The sequence below is a fragment of the Phodopus roborovskii genome, unplaced genomic scaffold (assembly GCF_943737965.1).
Source record: "Phodopus roborovskii unplaced genomic scaffold, PHOROB, whole genome shotgun sequence".
NCBI classification, from domain to species: domain Eukaryota; kingdom Metazoa; phylum Chordata; class Mammalia; order Rodentia; family Cricetidae; genus Phodopus; species Phodopus roborovskii.
Window position 1 is genome coordinate 20086794 of NW_026126571.1, and position 21764 is coordinate 20108557.

At 38.9% G+C, this 21764-nt stretch overlaps 1 protein-coding gene across 1 annotated transcript in view; it reads right to left on the bottom strand.

Annotated features, from left to right (window-relative positions):
• Window positions 1-456: 456 nt before the first annotated feature.
• Znrf2 (zinc and ring finger 2) overlaps window positions 457-21764 on the bottom strand; it is a 69027-nt gene continuing 47719 nt past the window's right edge. The window contains exons 3-5 of the mRNA XM_051203272.1: window positions 16264-16369; window positions 9106-9185; window positions 457-5499 (exon numbers count right to left, since the gene is read on the bottom strand). Coding sequence (XP_051059229.1) covers window positions 9128-9185; window positions 16264-16369 — 164 coding nt within the window. The 3' untranslated portion in view covers window positions 457-5499; window positions 9106-9127. The remainder of the gene's footprint in view (window positions 5500-9105; window positions 9186-16263; window positions 16370-21764) is intronic.

Here is a 21764-nt window from a genome sequence, read left to right on the forward strand (position 1 = left end):
CATATACCTTCTACTTACTACAAGAGCTCTGGTACCAGAAGATCAGAGAATAAAACACATGGCCAGAGATGCCTAAGACCAGGAGAACCAGCCCCAAAGCCTAGTAGTTTCTTAATCACTTCACTACAGAACCCAATGGTTTTATATATTAAAAACTGCTTCCAAAAATTAAGGCAAGCTATGAAACAAATGAAGTCTACAAAGTGTGACTGCATACCCATTGAGTCCTTCCCAACAGCAGTCCACCTGCATTTCACTGGTTAACAATACAAGGTTTACATCAGGTACTTCAAAGTTCATCTTTATACTTACAGTTGTGGAAATACAGAAATGAAATCATTGTCCATTACCACAAGCTAATGAGAAATTTTGACAATTTTGGATTTAGCTTTGTTATTATGGGTAAAATAAATAAATAAAACAAAGAGGCCATAACATCAATTAAAGCATGGCAACTTTTCAGCATTCAAATATTTGTTTTATTGTAATGCACCATCAACTTAAAGACATAAGGTAGGGCATGACAACTTCCTTTAAGAGCATTCTTGTCTTCTACTTCTAAGTAACAGGACAGTTTAATAAGATCATTTGGAAAACTTATTTATTAAAATATCAGTGATGAATTCTTCCCTTTCTATTTAGATCACACTAATACAAGCTGTTCCTAATACATTTTCTCTATTTCTTGTGATCGATGCTCCCAGGACCTTATTTAACAAGAACAATTTAGTACTTTCTAATAGAAGAAATTAAGAGGTATTATAGAAGAGTTGCAGAAACCAGGAACAAATCAATAGAGGTATAAATACTGTCATTTTCAATCAAGTCATCTGCAAAGAAATGCAACAAACTGTTAATCGGCGCCACCAAGTCCATGTTCCTGTTGTTTCTTCCTAGACCAGTCTCTTCACCGTATGACAGAACTCTAACAAGCCTACAATCAAACTTCAAGACAAGCTCTCATTTTGTAGTTCAGGCTGGTCTCAAACTCACTGTGTAGCGCAAGATCCTTGCCTCTGCCTCTTGGGCGCTCAGATACCAGATGCTGTGCACTTGCTTGGCTAAGGAAGGAAACATTTCTGATGCCACAGTTACTGCTAGTAAAAGGCAGGCAGTTGTGAAATTTCACAACTAAATGATAGGTCCATTTCAACTCCAACTTAATAATCAGAAATGTCTTCTTAGTGACAGGAGAATGTAACATCTTATGTCCAATCTTGAGATCCTCATGGCCCAGGGCCAGAGCTAAGAAACAAACAATATTAATATATGCTACAGTATCACATCCTTCATTTTTTTTTTGTGGGGATTTCAGTTCATGCTAATTGCTCTTTGCTTCTCCATAAACAAAGAGACCAAAATAAAACAACAACTACTACCTTATTATCAGCTACTGATCAAAAACTTACAAATAGTTTGAACATCTGATAACAAACCAGTGAGGACAAGGACAGTGCATATTAAACTGAAACTAAATGTTAACATTTCAAGGCCTTTTATTTCTCACAGAAAGTCAACAGACTTAGGCGATCAGTTATTTTCCATTTAAGACAGAACTCTTTGATTAAAAAAAAAAAGTCTATTTCCTAGCTTAAGCAAAACATTTACAGAGTATGGTATAAAGTATTAGTTGGGTACATTATCACCAGTGACTTCAGAATGTGAGTTAGTCCCAGGAGTACAGCAAGCAGCAGCCACTCAGACTCAGCGATGTGGGAAGGAAAAAGTAGACAGCGAAACAGGTAACTACAGTCCTATCACACAGCTAAGAAAATATTAGAAGTTACATATTTAGTAGAATTGGCTCCAAAGTACTGACATGCTAGAATTTTTAAAAGTCAAGTTAAAGTATCTGTACAGTGAGTAACAAGGGACAGTTCATGTCTCATCTCCATCAGTGAGTTTACACCAGGGCAAACCAAACCCACAGAAAAAATGGCCGAATGCACCAGAGCACCCACAACCAGCAAACGGCATGGCTGACAACAGTGTTGTGTCTTTGCCTCTAGACACTGTATGTTCCTGACGAGCTGATTTGGTTTCGGTGGAAATCTCCTGTGTGAAGCACAGGCTACCCTAATCCTGTGGCCAATACATATTGCGGCTAGCAGTCAGACTACAAACACTCGACTTGGAGAGTTTCCTGTTGGGAAAAGCCCTTACCTCACTCAAGTCAGCACAGAAAAGCAGGGACTATTTACATTGAATTCATGATCCCTTTTCCTGAAAGGAATATGCCTATATCTTGCTGTAACATATTAAAATGATCTCTTTTGGTTTTTTTAAAAGACAGGCTAGTCTAGAACTCACTTTGCAGCCCAGGCCTGCCTGCACCTCGTGGCAACCCTCCTAACTCAGTTTCCTGAGTGTGGAATGAGCCACCATGTCCAGTGGGATGTGAGCGCTCTGAAAGCCCGCCACAGCCAGACTCAGAGCCACAGTGTGAGGTAAGGCCTGGAAAAGTCTGTTGTTTCTGACAACGCTCTCGGATGGAAACACCCTTATTCTGCGTACTGCAGCTATGCTCAGGCTCGTCCTTGGTTATTCTGGGCTGCATCCTAGTATCTAAACCAGTGAAAACCAGAGTAAGTAGGTAACATTTAAGAATGCAGAAGACGTGCCCTAGAGAGCCCAAAGCTATATGCTCCCACAGTCAGCATGACTCACACACTCACACACACACACACACACAGACACACACACACACACACACACACACACACACACACGTCAGAGACCACTGCTTATTTTATTAAAACAACCTTACAGTCTGTTTTATAACTAAGTTTGGAAATCAGTGTCCATTTCTCTAGAGAGGAGCCAAAGAAAGAGAATGGTTTTCTAAAGGGGACAGGGCTTCTCTTACATTTCCTGGCCAAAAGGAAATAAACAGCCAGATTAAAGTAAAAATTTTCAAGTTGGACAGAGTGGCACTAGAGAACACCTCCTTCTCTACACGTGTGACCTTTGTGAAGAGCATTCACAAAGATTCTAGAAGGTGATGACTGGCTGGGTAAGTGAGGATCCCAATTTTTATCTCATCTTCATAGTATTTACTATCAGTAGTTTCCGCTAAATATTCAAACAGCTAGTATAATTTTATGACTGATGCTACTCAGTGTCTACATACAGACTGATAAATATTGTAAGCAATGTTATATAAAGTATCACTTACAGAACATTCCCAGAATAGTAGTAACCTTGAACAGAAACTGGAACATCTGGGCTCCTCTCCATTCTTTTATTTCTAAATTATTCTTTATAGGAAATCATTGCAGACAGAACATAAAGTAAAAATGCCGACTTTATAAAAGTTGAGGGGAAGATAAGGGTTGTTTTACTGGATGTCAGTAAATACTGTCCAGACAAGCTCGAAGTCCGTCAGTGTCCTTGACACGCATGCATGGCAGCGCTGACTGAGCTCTGAACACCACAGGAGCTGGAGGCAGCAGGCGCAGACAGGAGCAACGAGGGGCGCTGGGGGCAGTGTGAACAAAGGACGCCAAACCCAGGCCCAGGCGCCCAAGAGGTTGATCTCGGCACAAAGCAGTCACCTTCCAGGGGCTCCTAATCATTAATTACCATGGGTGCGCTCTGCTCTGCAGACAGCAGAAGCAATTCTCACCACAACAATACAGCAGTAGTAGAAAGCCAAGTGTTTTTCACTCCAAAGAGCTCTTCCCTGGGGGACATGAGAGGGGAGAGGAAAGCATACAAACTAGAGGATGAAGTAAAATGGGTTCAGATTCAGGTTTCATATTAACAGGAAAACTGTAAGAAAATTCCCCTTGAGGGAAGAGTCACTTCCTACAACTGGACGAGGAGAGCAGCTACAGAGATATGCTAGCAGCCCTCACACTGAGGATCTGCTCGCTAACTACGGATCATAACAGGTAGCCTACAGTGAGGAAGTGCAGGAAGGTACAATCTGGCCTACAACCATAGGAAAGCAATGCAAGTTCTTTCCATTATGTCCTGCCCCCACCCTCCTGCCCTTGCCCGCTTAGAAAAGTAGAAGCAGAAGCAACAGGGCTGGGGAACAAATGTGACAGCGGCCAGAGTAGCAGCATCAGAGAAGCACACACTTCAACACCTCAGGACAGCTCAGCAGAGAAGCAGGGCTGCTCATTGTGGGCCAGACCAGGGCAGCAGCATTCTCCCCAGGAAGCCAAACGAGAAACCTACTTGTTGATGTTCTGATGATGATTTACAAAGACACTCACTGCTGCAGCCCTGAGAGCTCTCTTCCAGTATTCTTAACCATCAGATGTATTTAGGGGAATATTTATTCACATAATTTTGCTCAATACAGTTCTTTCTACAAAGACTGAATTTAAAAGTATCCACAACATTTTCAATTACAGTAACAACACATCAATAAATTATAAATTAACAAAATCTTTATATTTGCTTAAAAATCATTTATCAAATGCTAACTTCCAGACTATCTGGAAAACTAAAGATGCAAGTTGCTAGAAATCTGGCATCCCAATTAAATTCTGATTTTCAAAAGTATATAAAATGTCCCTCAAATTACTACAAGTCCCACTGCAGACGAGTTTATTTCACCCTTTTCATAAGGTATTAAGTTTACAGCTTGCTAAACATTTCACTAAACATGGGAAAACTGCCTGGAAATGCAAAGTACAATGAAGTAGTTACACGAAAGGAAGGAAAGATCCCTGTTAGGACAGTCACTGCGGCCCCGGCACGAAGACCTGCAAATCTGGACTTCTCAAAGTTGCATAGCTGCAGGATGGTCACTGCTAACAAGCTATTGCGAAGTTTTATTTCAGAAGAAACAATGTATTTCAGAAACTGCAATTCAGTAGACAGTTCTACATTTAATTAACTAAAATGTAATTATGTAACTTGATTTACTCTTTGGATGGCATTTTTAAAAATAATATTAAACCTTTAATTCAAACCACTAACATATTTTAGCTCTCCTACCCAGAAATCTATTTTTCACACATGGGGGAAAAAATGGAAGAACTTGAGATTACACTCTGTCCATTCGCAGAGTATTATAACTGTTTTGATTACACTTCTTGGTTTCACATTGAAGAGTTTGTAAGAACTAAATTGGGTGCTTTTCAAGTTAAGAATAGGTGAATGCAGAAACATTCTGTTGGGGAAAATAAAAAGTCCCCAAACTAAAAACAAACAAACAAAACAAATACAATAAAACAGCAGCTCTATAGACTTAACAAAAAGTAAATCAACTTTGAAATTAGTTAACTTTGGCGTCTGAATACAAAATGTTTATCAGTATTATCTACGCAGTGACTAGTACAGGATGTGCAGCATTTTCAAAATCCCTGTGTGTCCCTTATATGCAAGTTTGGTACACTGAGTTCTGTGGTTCCTGACCATCTCTGGACTACTGAGTGTCACAGAACTCAGATCCTGGCTGAGCAAGCCTGCAGTATTTTTGTTTCCCAGAGACAGATCTTCAAATCTTCTAGACTTCTCAAGCATCTTGAAAAGACAAGAAACCTGCATAAAAACAAATGTATTCTAAGTCATTGTCAATAATAGTAACAGAAATAGAAATACAACACTGAATTCCCCATAAAGAGTGCTTCATTACTAAAGCCTTTCATGCCACCCCTTTCACTATGTCAAAAATTTATAAAATTATTCTGCAGAACAAATCAAGAAACAGAATGATCAATTAAAGCTTAACATAGTATTAAGAAATCAGCAAAACTTAAGTCATTCCTTTTCCACACTAAGTGCTTAAGTACACATATGAGCAGGTATATACACACCCTCTCAAACTTAAAATTAACTCCCCCCCCAAAAAAAGCAGGAAGCAACTTCATAATTAATCAAGACTGTGCATATTCATGTCTCTATTTTGGGTTAGTAATTAGCTTTTGGAAAAATAGACTCCGTTGGTTTGGATTTCTGCAGGTAGCTATGTAGAAAGATCAAGCTATCCCACATACGTTCATCTCAAAGCTCAGGTGACATGTGCAGAAACACCCCTAAAAATAATGGACTAAGATGTTAAGATAACAGAGATGTTGTCTGAGGTTAACAGAGATATGCTGGTAACTATGAGAGGGGATGTGTTCCAAAATCCCATGAGCTCACTGTGACATCAAAGAATAAAGTTTAGTGATGAGACCATGAAAGAAAAAACTAGGTCTGCTGTGGTCTTAGTGTTCCTGATCTCCATTACAGCAGCAACAGAGCCTTTGAGGGCCAATGGCCACTCTTCTGCTATTCAAGGACACCTGAAGAAAGATCATCAAAGACACTCTATGTAAAACTCTGAGCAAAGATTTTGTTCCTCATCAACCATTTCAGGCACTTCCTTAAGTTACCCTGACTGCACCAGTGCAGACTTAAAGGAGCATGTTTATCTGCAGATGAAAGATTCTGGGATGCACTTTGGAATGACCCAGAACTTTTGCCACCATACTCAGCAAAACTTTATTAGCACTGGTTTTCAGTATTACTTTTAAAATGCTTCAGTAATTTTCCTAACTGTGTTGACCCAGAAAGGGCAACACTTGACAGTATTTCAAAGAATCCTTGCAATCCAGAAAATGTTTTCAGGTCAGGGATACAGCTCAGTAGCAGAGCATCACCTAGCCAGAACAGAACTTAAGTTCAAGTTCTGAAACAACAATGTCAAAAGGAAACTTTTACTGGGTCTGTGGATGTACCTCAGGGTAAATTGCTGGCATGTACAAGACCATGGGCTTGATTTCCAACACCATAAAACAACAACAAAATCTCTACCTTTCTAATACTGAAATAAAAACACAGATGCGCATGCCTGGATACAACCTCACTACATTCCACTGCTCTGCCCCATTTGTGCTTCAGGTCCTAAGTTCCCAGGCGGCGGCCTCTCAGTGCCCTTGCTTTGCTCTAGCATGTACCCAGCTGCAGCTCTCACTTTGGAATCTATTAACATTACCCTCACCAATGAGGCAAACACCCAACGTCTAGGCTAAAGAGCTAGAGATATTAATTACACTATTTATTTATTGTCTGTGGAGCCAGGCAAATGGGTGAAAGTCACTAGTGGGAATTGGTTCTCTCCTTCTGCTATGTGGGTACCAGGGATAGAATCCAGGTTATCAGGCTTCGTGAGAGGCACTTTTACCCATTGTTCTGGTTATGACTATCATTGCCATGGTGAAACACCAAGATCAAAAGCAGGTTGGAAAGAAGGGTGTTGGTGGCTTATGCCTGTAGTGAGATAGTCCTTCTGTGGCACTGACCACGCCCATTGGGGGGGGTGGAGACATGGGCGGAAGTGACCTGTGGAAGGAAGTCGGAGGGAGAGCCGGAAGAAGCTCTCTTGCTGGCTTGACTCGGGCAGGAGAGGATCGGGAAGAATTTCCTGGTGTTCATCTGTCTAGGTTGTAAGTTATTTCTCCCTGAATAAACATCTATTCGGCCTATTTGTTTACCCTGATCCTTATTTAACCGCGATATATGCCTTTAATCCCAGCTCTCAGTAGGCAGAGGCAGGTGGATCTCTGTGAGTTCGAGGCCAGCCTGGTCTACAGAGTGAGTTCCGGGACAGGCTCCAAAACAATACAGAGAAATCCCGTCTTGAAAAACCGAAAAGGGGGGGGGGGCAAATTGGAGTTGGGGAAGAAATAGTTTGGCTCATACCTCCACATCACTGTTCATCATCAAAGGAAGTCAGGTAATGAACTCAAGCAGGGCAGGAACCTGGAAGCAGGAGCTGATGCAGAAGCCACGTAGAGGTGCTGCTTACTAGTTTGCTCAGCCTGCTTTCTTATAAAACCCAGGACCAGCAGGACAGGGATGGCATACCACCCACAATGGAATGGGACCTCTCACATCAATCACTAATTAAGAAACTGCCCTACAGGCTTGCCTATAACCTAATCTTCTAGAGGCATTTTCTCAACTGAGGTTCCCCCTCCTCTCTGTTGACCTTAGTTTATATCAAGTTGACACACACAATGAGCACCTTGCTGGCCTAAAAGCACAAGAAATTATGCAAGGACAGCAAAGAACAAGACCCCAGAACAACACTCCCAACTTCTAGTAACAGCTGTTCAGCAAGTCTGATGGCTATAAGTGTTCTCACCTTGATCATGGAGTCTCTCAGTTCTCTGAAGCATTCCAAGATTCAATAAATTCTTCGATTGCTTTCCGCCTTATTTTTTGATACATGGCCCCACACTAAATCTGGAGGTTGCCAACTAGGGTAGACTAGCTGGCCAGGAAGCTCCAGGGACCCTCCCACCTCTGCTCCCAGCACTGGGATTTCAGTGTGGACCACCTGCCCAGCTTTTCACATGGGTTCTGGGATGTGAACTCAGGCCTTCATGCTTTGCAGGCATGCCCTCAGCCTTCTTTCTTTAAACCACTTGACTCAGATGCAAATGACATAAAAAAGTTGTGCATATACAATAGACACTTTGATGAGTGTGATACAAGTCATGGGACTTAACCTCTCTGACCCTGAAAGAATTCTTCTTGGAAAATGTCATGACATGTACCTTACTGTTTATTTGTTTCCTCCTAGTATTAAACTATAATTAATTAGACATATGTACCAAGAGTATTATAGTTACTTAATACCTAACTCTCTATTCAAGTATCAAGAACAGCTGCTTTTAATCTTTTTATTTTTATTTTGTTTTATTGCAGTTGTTATGGGAGTGATTTTTGGTGCTGGAAATTAAGCCCAGGGCTTGTGACAGTAATGTGCATTTAAACACTGAGCAAGACTCTTAGCCTCCTTAGTATATCTTTAAATGTGAGTTTTTATATAGTAGTCTTACAAAATACCTAGAAAACACAGAGCTGAAATAGAGCAATGTACCTCAGTAAGAAAATGGACAGGTAAAAGAGACAGCTCAGCAGCAAAGGGAATGGATTCAGAACCTGAGCTCAATTAATGGACCACATGTGTAGAAGGGCAGAACCGTCCTCTGATCTCCACACACATACCAAGGTTTGTGTATGATCATACACAGCGGGCACTCTCATGTATGCATTCACACATGTGCACACACACATTAAAAAAGTTGAAAAATCTGAAGATGAAATAGTAATTCAAAATAGTATTTTATAAATCAATTAAAAAGAGACAATTACCCATAATACAGGAATCTGATGCTTAATCTGAAGGGTGCTCTGGACAAGATCTATTTACTTCAAACCATTCATCTATGCAGCTAGAAAAGAACAAAACCAGAAAAGTATAAATCCTATGTATAATGATATTCTAACAGCCATAATAAAAACATCTACTACTTTAGTGCCTTTAGAGGGGAAAAAAGATCAGTATTTTTAATGATCACACCTGACAAATACAGTAAAAGATGTTAATTATACTTCAGTTATTTTACATTATTAACGGGGAAATCCTCCAACAATTATATTATGACACATTTTCACATTTAAAAAGAGTTAACTATTCCCTTAAAGAACTACGATTTCATTAATATTCAAAAGAATTACAAAACCATTTCCTTTTCAAATGTTACATACAGGGCTGTTCAGCTTGCCTATCAACATAATTAAAAAAAGGTTCAAAATTTTATTTCTTGACAATATTACATAACAGTTAAAAATTCCATGTTTATATGCTATTATTGAACCTTCCATCCCAATCTGCTCTGCAGTCCATATATACACAGATCTAATCTATTTGAATTTATAGAGTATTCACGATCTTACTAGAAATTATGTACAGGGTACATGTAATTATCCTTTCATTGTGTTTGTGTATGTATATGTATGTGCATGCCTGTATATGTATGTGTGCATACATGTGGAAGCCAGACACAACCTTGGAGGTCATTCCCTAAGTGCTGCCCACCTTTTAAATACCACCCCCCAAAACCCCAAACAAAACAGGGCCTGTCACTAGCCTGGACTCACTCATCATGTTAGTGAGGATAGCTGTCCAGTGAGTCCCAGGGACCCAGCCATCTCCACCTCCATAGCACATAGTACTTAGATTATTAAGTACTTGTCACCACACCAACTTTAATATATGTGTGTTCCGAGGATTGAACCCAGGGCCTCATTCTTGCAAGGTAAGCACTTCACTGAGCTATCTTCGCAACCTATAATTATTCCTAATATAGATCTGCACTGTCCAATGCAGTCATTATTTAAATTCATTAGCTTAACAACAGAATCCAGCTTCTCAGTCCCATTTCGTGCACTCTCAGTAGTGACATGTAACGGCTGTTCCATGTCAGCACAATATAACACATTTCCTCATTGTGCAAAAAAATGTACACACTGTTCCCCCACTGTCTCAATTTCACAGAGCTGTGGCAAATGATAACATCAATGTCTTCAAAGGACCAGTAACTCGGCCAGCAGCGTATGAGTCACTAAGGCAGGATTCAAACTGCTCAGAGTTCTTATTGGTGGCACATATTAATACCTGCATGTTCATAAATCCAGGTTAGTTAGTACTGCTGAAGGTATAAATGAAGAGATGCTATTCTTATACCCCAACAAGGTGGCTCCATGGGTGAAAGTAATAGAAAAGAGGTAAAACTACCTCAACAGTCATGTCTTCCAAGCAACTAAAGCAACTCCTGATACCACTATAATCTTTATTCTAAATATCACACCCCACTGCGGTTACCACATGTTTTCAGTCTGGTCTATACTACTGCACCCTAAAAAAAACAAAACAAAACAAAACAAAACAAAACAAAACCAAAAAAAAAAACTCCCATCTGCAAAAGTACATCTTAAAACAAAATGCCTAGGGCAGTGGTGGTACAACTATGCCTTTAAATCCAGCACTTTCAAGGCACAGGCAGGCAGATCGACTGTGAGTTCAAGGCCAGCCTGATCTACAAAGTGAGTTCCAGGACAGCCAGAGCTGTTACACAGAGAAATCCCATCTCAAGAAATAAATAAATAAATAAATAAATAAATAAATAAATAAAAATAAACCAAACACCAAACCCTCCAGCTGTGGTTACACTCATAGTGCCTCTGAATAGTACTTGTGCAGTCTAAAAGACAGCTTCTTACTTTATGACCATGTAATCTGGGCTCATCAAAGGCAGTAAATAACTCTCCCAATCCCATTCCTTGTAAACTAATATCAACTCACATAGTTTCTACTGTAAACTACCTCATTGGTTTTTAGACTCTGATACCCGTTTCCAACAGTTCCAAACGGAAATCAGTATTCTGAATTTAGTACTTTTTATTCTCAGGCATTTTCTTACCACCTAACTCTAAAAAAACATATAATACTGCCCCATGTTTCAAATTAGTGCTACCATAAATATTATGCCTTATTTGCCATCTTCATAAGTGCTTTTAAATTTGTATCCCACTGTGTAAGTAGAGCACATGAATTTGATGGCACAAGCCTATATAATCCAAGCTGCTTGGGTGCTGAGGCAGTAAGATTTTTAGGTTTAAGGTCAGCCTAGAAGACTTCATGAGATATTATTTCAAAATAAATAATGACAAAGAGTATATCACAATCTACTTATTTATTCTTTGATTATAGACACAGTTATCTATGAAGTCTCTGAAAGGCCATGAAAATTATAAATTAATCTTCTCACTACTTAGTTTGAGCTGGTTTTGTAGAAAGCCACAGCAAGATGTTCTCAGCACTGGGTCACACCCTGGTTGAGATGCCTTCTTTGCTCTTGGTCTTAATTTTGGGCAGTAGCTGCTTTCTCTAGACTTTTCTGCAGCACAGACTTGAGAGTAGACTGACTGACTGATGACATATACACTGTAACTATGGTATATGCGACTGACTGGTGGCATATACACTGTAACTATGGTATATTCGACTGACTGAATGCATATATACTGTAACTATGGTTTATGCGACTCACTGGTGGCATACACACTGTAACTATGGTATATGGGACTGACTGGTGGCATATACACAGTAACTATGGTACATGGGACTGACTGGTGGCATATACACTGTAACTATGGTATATGGGACTGACTGGTGGCATATACACTGTAACTATGGTATATGGGACTGACTGGTGGCATATACACTGTAACTATGGTACATGCCTCTTTACTGAATTGATTACTAACAATTTTCCACTGTCAAAAACCTTTCATCAAAATTTATTCATTTATGGGCTTTGGTGTATGTGTGCTTTGGTGACCATGTGGTGGCCAGAGCCCTGGGGAGCAACTTCTTTCCTTCCACCTGAGGATCCTGGGCAAACTCTGGTTGTCAGGCTTGGGGGTGAGCACTTTTACGCACTGAACTATTATCACCAGCCACAATTATTTTCTTGTTTTTTATTTTTTAATGTTCTATAGTTTTTTTTTTTCTTACAGATTTTCAAGAAGCTACTAGTAGGTATCTCAATTATGATATATATTTGGGTTGAGGTCAGGGATCTTAAACATGGACTTGCTATGCTGATCACAACTTTGAGATCTTTCTGCTTCAGCCTCCTAAATACTGGAATTACTGGTAGATACTTCCATGCCTGGCACTGTATAGTGTTTTTTAATAAACCTTTCTACAAAAATTATAAACTCAAAGTAACAAGGTTTGATGGTAAAAGTCAGATTAAAGGCAGACCACACAGTATAATTTGTTACCAAAAAGACACGTTCATTTCTAATAAATATTGTACTTTTGAAATGTAATGAGTTCATTGTCATATATAATTAAAGAAGAACCCAGACTGATAGGCCATGAAAACAAAAGCCAAGGCACATAAAACTGAGAACTGTGACCTGGGCTCTTTTGAAACACATAGCCTGATGGGATCCAAGCAGGGCCATGGGAGATGAGTGCCCTTCAACACTTCATTACTGCATGGTTGTATTCAAGTGTGCTCTCATCTGCAGCTGTACAAAGTAGCACTTATGGTGCTATAAAAGATATCACATGGACATGGTATCACATAGTATTACCATGTCATTACACCATCATGCTTCTATCTGCCACAGCAGCTAACCAAAGGACAGTGTGTTATTTCAAACAAAACTTTTGTCATGTTAAAAGCCATTTCCATTACAAAGTCTAGTTTTTAATCTCAAATGCAAATATGCTATAATTTTTAACAGTCAGTGTTATCAATCTTCTAAGTTGTCAAATCCTCTGGAAGTGGATATACAGGATGCTTGCGCCACCATGTGAAACCTGGGAGCTGAGCTCAGGTCCTCTTGACAAGAACAGAACAACTTTTAGCTGCTGAGCCATCTTTGAGCATCCTTAAGCTTATTTTGGGGAGGTAGAGGGATAAATGGAATATCTTAAGCAAAAGAAAATTTCTTACCAAATCAAAACAATATTCCTATTTTCCCCTACTTTCACAGGTATTGTGGAGACAACCTACAATTTTTATTTCAAACTACAAAAAATGATTCAACTGGTTTTCCTTATCAATAACCAATTGATCCCAGCACCACTCATCAACAGCTTGCTCGGCCTATGACACTGTAACACGACCTAAGAGTCAAAGCTTTTTTTTTTTTTTTTTTAACTTTTCCCAAAATTTAACATTTAAGTTCTCACAACTATATGAAGTTTGTACTATTGCCCTTACCTTAAACATTCAGAGACAAGAAAATTAAAACCCATTTAAAATCACATAGTAAATTAATTAGTGGAAGGGCTGACTGACTGCAGCCTCCATCCATGTCCTTATGTCCCGTCCCTGCTGTGGTCTATCTGTACTGTTTAATTTCTGTATCTCTTAGGGCATATATCCTAACAGGATTATTCTTCAAAAGTAAAACACTGTACACTGTATACAGTTACAAGAAACTAGATTGGATAGGGATCACATTAACTATATAGGCTAATTAGTGTGTGTGTGTGTGTGTATAAAATTTCTATAATAATGAGTTTTTCTATACACAATATGCTTTACATGTATATTAATCTTAGAGACCCTCCCTATGTTTCATTAGTTTTAAATTTTTTAAAGGAGCGTCTCATATATCTTTTCTAGAAGTTATCCCTAATACATTATTGCTTTTGTAGCCTTTGCTGCTATTTAAAGAAAAAAATCTACATCATTTTTCTTTATGGGACATGAAGATATCAATTTCCACATGTATATCACCTATCTGGCAACCCAATAAACTCTCATTTATTTTATTTTAATGACTTTTAATCCCTATCTTTCTGTCTGTCCATCCATCCATCCATCCATCCATGTATGTGCATGTATGCAGCTGCCCTGGTGTGCATGTGGAGAAAGAGGACAGCATCTGGGAGCTGGTTCTCTCTTCCTGCCATGTGGGTCTGGAGGAACAAGCTTGAGTTGTCAGGCTTGACGGCAACTGCCTTTACCTGTTGATCCATCTCACTGGCTCAGTTCTAATAAGTCACCTATTCTGTAGCCTGAGATTTTTGCTTTGAAGGTCAATGAACACACACAGACTTTTCCTTAGAGCTTCCTCATTTACTGAGTTAATAGTCTCATCTTATAGATCTGATCCTATTTGGTCATTTGTTTGTTTATTCTGTGTATGTATGTGTTACTGGTAGTTGGCTTCAGGACCTAAAGCAAGTGGTTTTCCACTGAGCTTATCCCTAGCGTGAGACACAATTTTAGACAGGCATTGTTAAATCTGGATTTTTGCAATTTAAGTTTCCTTTGCTCACAGTCCTTGTCTGCTGTTTTCCATCTTATTCTCTGCTTGGCAGAACCCACTGTCAAACCTGCTCGTAACACCACAGGGCTGGGGATGCAGCTTAGTGGTAAAGAATGGCTTAGTCCTTGCAAGGCCCTAAACTCTCACTCCAGTACCAAGAAATGAAAAGAGACTGGGAAGCTGGGAGCCAGGCACAGGAGTACATTCAAATACCTGTTCTCAGGAGCCTGAGGGAGGAGCAAGTGTGAGGGAAGCCTAACCTAAGCTACATGGGACTTTTGAAGCTATCCTGGGCCATGCAGTTAGATTTTATCTGCAAAAACAAACAAAATCAAAACTTGGCAAGCTGAAATGGCTCAATTTTTCTGTATCATGACCATTTACTTTGCTTATTTAGTCAGGAAAAGTTAAAAACTTTCCATTATGATAACACAGCTATCAGTTTCTTCTAACAATTTTTATGTTAACACAGATCATCAAGAGTTTTCAGGAATTCTATTCTAAGTAATGATTCCTTTGATGTTACTCTGTGTGATGTTGGTACATACCATCAGTTTAGTTATTATTGCCTGGATATAGTTCTCTACCCATTTAATTCTGTATTTGTCCGTACCTTTAAAGCATGTTGCTTATCAATATCATATTCTAATATTTTACCTACTTTCAGTTTATCCTTACACATATAATTACTGGTATGTTTGGATTTATTTTTTGTCTCCTTATTTAGAATTATTTATTCTGATTTCTATTTTTGCTTCCCTCCATTTTTAAGTAAAATTACACATTTTTCCCTTGATTTGAATGCTACAATTTCCTATTCTTTTTTTAAAATTTGAATGTATTTTATTATCTCTTAATTGTGTGTATATGTGTAGATATGTGAATTTGAGTGCTGTGTTCTCCAAGGCCAGAGGTTCTGGACCCTGCTGTCTATACCTCCCCCTAAACTGCAGAGTTACAGGTGGTTGTGAACTGCTTGACATAGATGCTGGGAACTGAGCTGACCAGTGTGTGCACCTAACCCCTGAGCCAACTCTCCAGTCCCCAATTTTCTAGTCTTTATGTGGCTGCTACCTTAAATAGTGGTTGTTTTTGCAACAGGGTCTCTCTACAAGCCCTGGAACTCACTGTGTAGACCAGGCTGTCCAGGATTCAGAGATCCACCTGCTTCTGCCTGAGTGCTGTGATTAAAGAAGTGCCCTACCATGCCTACCTTTGCTTTTTAAATGAAAAATTGTTCTGTATTATTCTGAAAGCAAAAAGAATGTATAAAAGACCAGATGGGAATTGGAGTCAATCTCCTGGAATTCCCAATCTGCTGAACTCTCAGCTTGCAGTTTGTTAGAAAGAGTCATGGAGAAAGAAACTTGCTACTGTCTCCTTTCCCAGCTGTAGTGTGGAGTGGCTGCTGGGCTTACACAGACCACTGGCTGACCTAGCTGAAAACACCTGCACCACACTAAGTGCTGTAAAAATGGCAGTCTTTTAGATACAACAGATGTCTGTTCTGAGCAAGGGGGAGAAGGGGAGGTTGGTGGGGTGTTATTGAGATTCTAAATTGAGCAGAAGAGTTTGAATGAAGAAACTTTTTAGCTTTAACTACAATGTTTGAAATGAAGAGAAGAATCACGTTGCTTTAATAACAACTTAAAGTAATATTAAACTTACCCTTTATGATATATACACAGGCAAGGCAGTCGTGCTATGGTGTCTCCCTGCTGCAATTCTTCAAGGCATATTGCACATTCCCCAGTATCTTTACTTAGCACATCCTCTGTGAAGAAAAAACTGAATTCAGTACAAGGTGAAAACCAAAGCCACCAGAGAATAGTTTACTACACCTGCACAACGATATAAAACGCCGCACCTGTACTCAAAGTACTGTTCACACTGAATGAAGCCCATCACATCAATCTGCTTCCGGGCAGTGCCTTACATTCCCATTTCACTGAGGCATAAGAGGAAGCAAGGACCGACTACAAGATTCTGATCCAAAAAAAGTCAACAACTCAGACATGTGTAATTTGAAGTCAATATTCTTTCTGGTGTGTATCAATATTAGTAGTATTCAGGACAGTTCAAAAAAAGTTTAGTGTACTATGGCTGAAAAGGCACGAATAAACACCGTAAGTTTTTTTAATTAAAAGAAATAAAAATCACCCCAAACAGGAAACTGCTAAAAAAAAGTTGCTTATCTCAAAAATAAAATAAAATGCAGAAGGATATCAGTGCTCTTGTATAAATTCTGAAAATGACTAAGAAACTTGAGTGTTTCAGAGACTGGCACAGGAGGAAACTCTTCACAGCCCTTCCCAATGACAATACCACACCAACCGCAGAAGGTGATCCAAGAGGGCTGCCAGACAGTACTGAGTGAGGTATCTTGGAAACTATATGGTGTTTAAAATACCCCAAGGAAAACCCCTTACTACAAAGCAGATATTCCTTTAATGGGTTCTGAGGTTGTAATTTAAATTGTCTCAATGTTATTTTTTATCTGTCTCTCCATTTATTTTTGAGATAGGGTCTTAGTATGCAGCCCTGGATGACCCACATTCATTATGTACATGAAGCTGGCTTCAAATTCTTTTGTTCCTGAGTGCTGAGAACAAAGGTATATGACACTATACCCAGTTTAATGTTCAATTTTAACCCTGCTTGAACTAGCACGTTAGTTAGAAATCCTTTGTGCCCTTTAAAAATGCTGAAAATCATGCCATCACTGCAGAATACAAAAAAAAAAAAAAAAAAAAAAAAAAAAACCTGCAGGGAATAGTGTGGCTCCCTCTCAATGATTCATTCTGAGACAGCAAATGGAGGGAAAAGTCTATTTTGGTCCACAGAAAAGCCTGGTAATGAACAACTTCCGTGAATAAAAAGGTATCGGTGCTCATAAGCTACTGCATCATGAAAAGCAACTAATGCAGGGAGGAAAAAAGCCAGTGTCACACCACCTCCCTCAAGTTGCACTCCACTGTTTTTCTGCTGACCCCGAGGGGCACTATGGGCAACCCTGCTGGACCCAAGCCTTTCCCTTTCCCTGTTTGCTCCCTGCAGTAGAGCATTCTTCCCTTGCCCCTCCTTTATCTCCAGTAAAGTCTTAGTGTCCAGCCCATCATTTAAGGACCCAATTCACAGTAAAGCACTGAACAAACAGCCAGCAGGGAGAAAAAAAGATGACGGGCTTCATCCCCAGCACTGCCAAACAGAAAAAACACTTTGTAAAAGTTTGTAATCCTAAAAAAAAAAAAAAAAAAAAAAAAAAAAAAAAAAAAGTATATTCCTACCATATAGATTTTATTCACAAAGACACAAACCTGCAAATAAATTTTCTAATAAACTTTAAAAATGAAGCACTATTTTTATGCAACCCATAAATAATTATGATTGGTTTTATATAACCCAAGTAAGAAAAACATACCCCCCAATAACTGATAACACATGATTCTAGCACACAGAAAGCTTAGGCAGGAAGACGGCAAGTTCAAGGTTAGGCTGTGTCATACAGAGACCTTGTCTCAAAAGAAGCAATTAAAAGCAAACAAAACTGCAGCACACATTCATCTTAAAACGTAACAGTCTCTCCTAGATCACTGACAATACACCCAGACTTCCGTAGGAAATAACTCTCAAGTCTCATCACAAAATAGGATGAATGAGATGAACATTTGAGAACCATTTTCCTGTAACTCCACATAATAGCTTCTTCAACATGAAATAGAAATATGTAGAACTTTAACATGCTCTGAATATATGGTTCAAAGAAAAATAACTGACTTCTAACATTTCAAGGCCAACCTATAACCAAGTCTCATTTCTTTATAATAACTATTTTAAAAAGACTTTGCTATGATAATTTTAGTATTTATTAAAACTTAAACATCTAATTAAAACTTCTATTTAAAAATAGTATTTTATTTTACCTACAAAACACAATAATGGCAAATCCAATCTATAAAATTATATTTTAAGACTGTACGAATTAAGAATACGAATTGTTATTATTATTTTTTGAGACAGGGTTTCTCTGTATTGCTTTGGAGCCTGGCCTGGAACTCGCTCTGTAGACCAGGCTGGCCTCCAACTCACAGAGATCCGCCTGCCTATGCCTTCCAAGTACTGAGACTAAAGGTGTGAGCCACCAACGCCCGGCAAGAATTACATTTTAAGAATTCTATGTAATACTGTTTTAACTTGATGGGTGCAAGTATGAATGCTCAGATAGTATCTTAATTCCAAAGGCTATATTAAAGCCAGTTATTTTGATCTTTAATTCTATTCAGCTCCAGTACAATGGCAACTGTACTTGCAGTATCAAGACAAACATACCCACACATAAACACTCCAGACATGAACCTACAGTCAAAGGTCAACCTGGGCTGGAAATAGCTTCCTGTAAGACTATCAGACAATTAAAAGCCAATGTTAACATGCCAGCTATTCAATGCTCAAATGTAATTTGGTAAGCAACTAAGTTATGTTCATTCTTAAAATAAAACCCCATAATCACCGTCGAGGGAAAAAAAATGCTCAGATTTTCAAAATTTAAAGCCCCCCCCTTCAAAGCCTACCCAAAACCATTGTTACAGTTTAAAAAAAAAAAAAAAATCACCGTGCAATGTGAAAACTGAACTGCATTTTTTCAAAGTGTCCATCACCAACCTAACACATTGGGAGTAGTTAAGAAAGGAACTGGTACCATTCTACATCTCTGGCCCCTTACAATCTAAGTATTAATTTCACATCCAGATAAGGGAGAGGGAAAGGGACAATTAAGACAATGACTTTTAACAAGAGGTGGAAGCCAGAATCCCTTGGGGGCTACATTCTATCTCAACACATAAACAGACACCTGAACTTCTCTGCATTTTACAGTACACCCGCTGCAGAAAGGGATTGATCACTGAAGTAGAGGTGGGGCAGGGCCAGCAGGGTGAAGTAGGAATTGCACGAGATCTGAAGTCCAGTTGGACATGGTGGACAGTCTTCTAACCACACTCAAGAGGCTAAGATGGGAGGAAGTTATTCAAAGACAACTAGGGTATACAGTGAGAAATGGGGGAGGGGGATGAGACCACCCAGAAAAATTAATGGGTTGGGCATGGTGGCACATGCTTCTATTCCCAGCACTTGGGAGGCAGAGGCAAGAGTTTCTCCATGAGTTCAAGGCCAACCTGGTCTACAACAGTGAGTTTGAGAATAGTCTGGACTACATAGAGTGAGGTCCTGTCTCAATAACAAAACTAAATTAAAAAGTTGAAAACTGACAACTTAATACAGATTTCCATTTTGCTAGTAATTTGACTAAGTCAACCTCTGAAACATCCTATTACTTGTCCTTTGTATTAACATAGGAAATGTACTCAAAACATTAGTTATACTCCTAAAAATTATATAAAATACTTCATAAATTACAAAACATTATATGAAATCTGTGTTATTAGTAGGCAGTACTTTATGGACATCTTCAAAAAACAAAGCCAATTAGCATCCTATTCTTTTTCATCCTCATCCTGATCTGCCAGTTGTCAGAGAAATCCATGTTGAACGGTTGATCTGAGATACTCCTGACCTAGCCATCTTTATTTATACACCTATTCCTACGGCCAGACTAGAACAACAGCATGTAGATGACTGTGCCCAATACTGCATATACTGTGGTTCCATTCACATAAGGCAATACAAACTGGCACTTTATTACATGCTTTTGTACTTACTTGATTTTATGTTAGTCTTATGCAATATAGATTGTTATCTGCATTTACACGAACAAAAAAGCTCAAGGAAGTAACTTAACAGAAGCACTAAATTAGTTCTAGGACCAAACTTGGATTTAGGATAGCTAATTTAGTAGGTTTTTGCCTGTTGCATGAATTTTTCTCTAAGGAATAATTTCTCTTCATTTTTAAAACCTTTCAAATTAAAGGAGCATAAATAGTGACACAAATGAACAGTTTTAGATCACTAAGTGTATGAAATTCTCAAGCTAGAGAGGACCACATATTTAGAAAGCACTCCTTTTTTTTTTTTCAGTTTCATTATTTTGGAATTCTGTGCATGCTAGTGCCCTCAGGTCAGAGGTGTTGGATCCGCAGAGCTGGAGTCACAGGCAGTTGTGAACTGCCTGATATGGAGGTCTTCTGTAAGAGCAGGGCTCCTTTAACTACGGACTGCCCCTCTCCAGCCGCTGGTACCACTTCACCATTAGGAGTCAATCATACATTATGAAGGTGGCAGTACAAAGTCACTCAGACTGCACTGCTTTAACAGCTTAGAGCAATCCTGGCCAACAACAGGGTTTACTATAAAAGAAACAGTATTATCTGTGCTAGCTACAGTGGCCACATACAGAATGGAATCAGCTCTTGAATTTTCAGCTTTACTTGTGGTAAAATAGCAAACCTCAAAATATATAATAGCTAATGAACATACATTTCAAAGCTTAATTATAAACTTTTGTAAATTGATATTTCACTGACAGCTTCTCAAGCTCTTTCAGTTTGCATTGTCCAAAGAGATTACTTACAATTCAAGCAGCCAACTATGCAAAATTAAAATATTTAGCAGGTCCAAGCACATATCCATATAGTTATTGTGGATTAAGACAACATGAAGAAAAGCAGACAGCCAAAAATCTCCAAAAGCCAAAACAAAACCAAGGCCGAGTGTCAGGCAGCAAGGACTCCATGCACAAGTCTAAATCAGCACAGTCCCTTCCCGACAAGCATCCAAACAGGAGTTCATCTTTCCAGCCAGCACGATGCCGAGCGCTATCACTGGTCAGGCATTTTACCTGAAGGTTTACGCTTCCTTGAACCCTCAATGATAGCAGAAGAAAACAAAAGCAGCTGAAATGTGAAATAGTCCCTAGAAAAATCAAGAATTAAAAAAAAGTCACAATATTAGTAAAAAGCAATTACTCAAATAATGAAGTGGGGGCTCTCTTATTAATATTTTTAAGATATTAACTCTTAATTAGTTTAAAAGAAGTTAATGGTAATGTTTGACATTTCAGATCCAGAAGCTGTTGTTTTATTCAAATAGAGTAACACAGCTTACAAATGATATTTAACAAAGCAATGCTGATTTTAAGTTACATATATCAATAAATGTATGCTATCAACCTTTATTAGTGTGCCTTACACTGGAAATCCCTGGTGTGTGTGTTG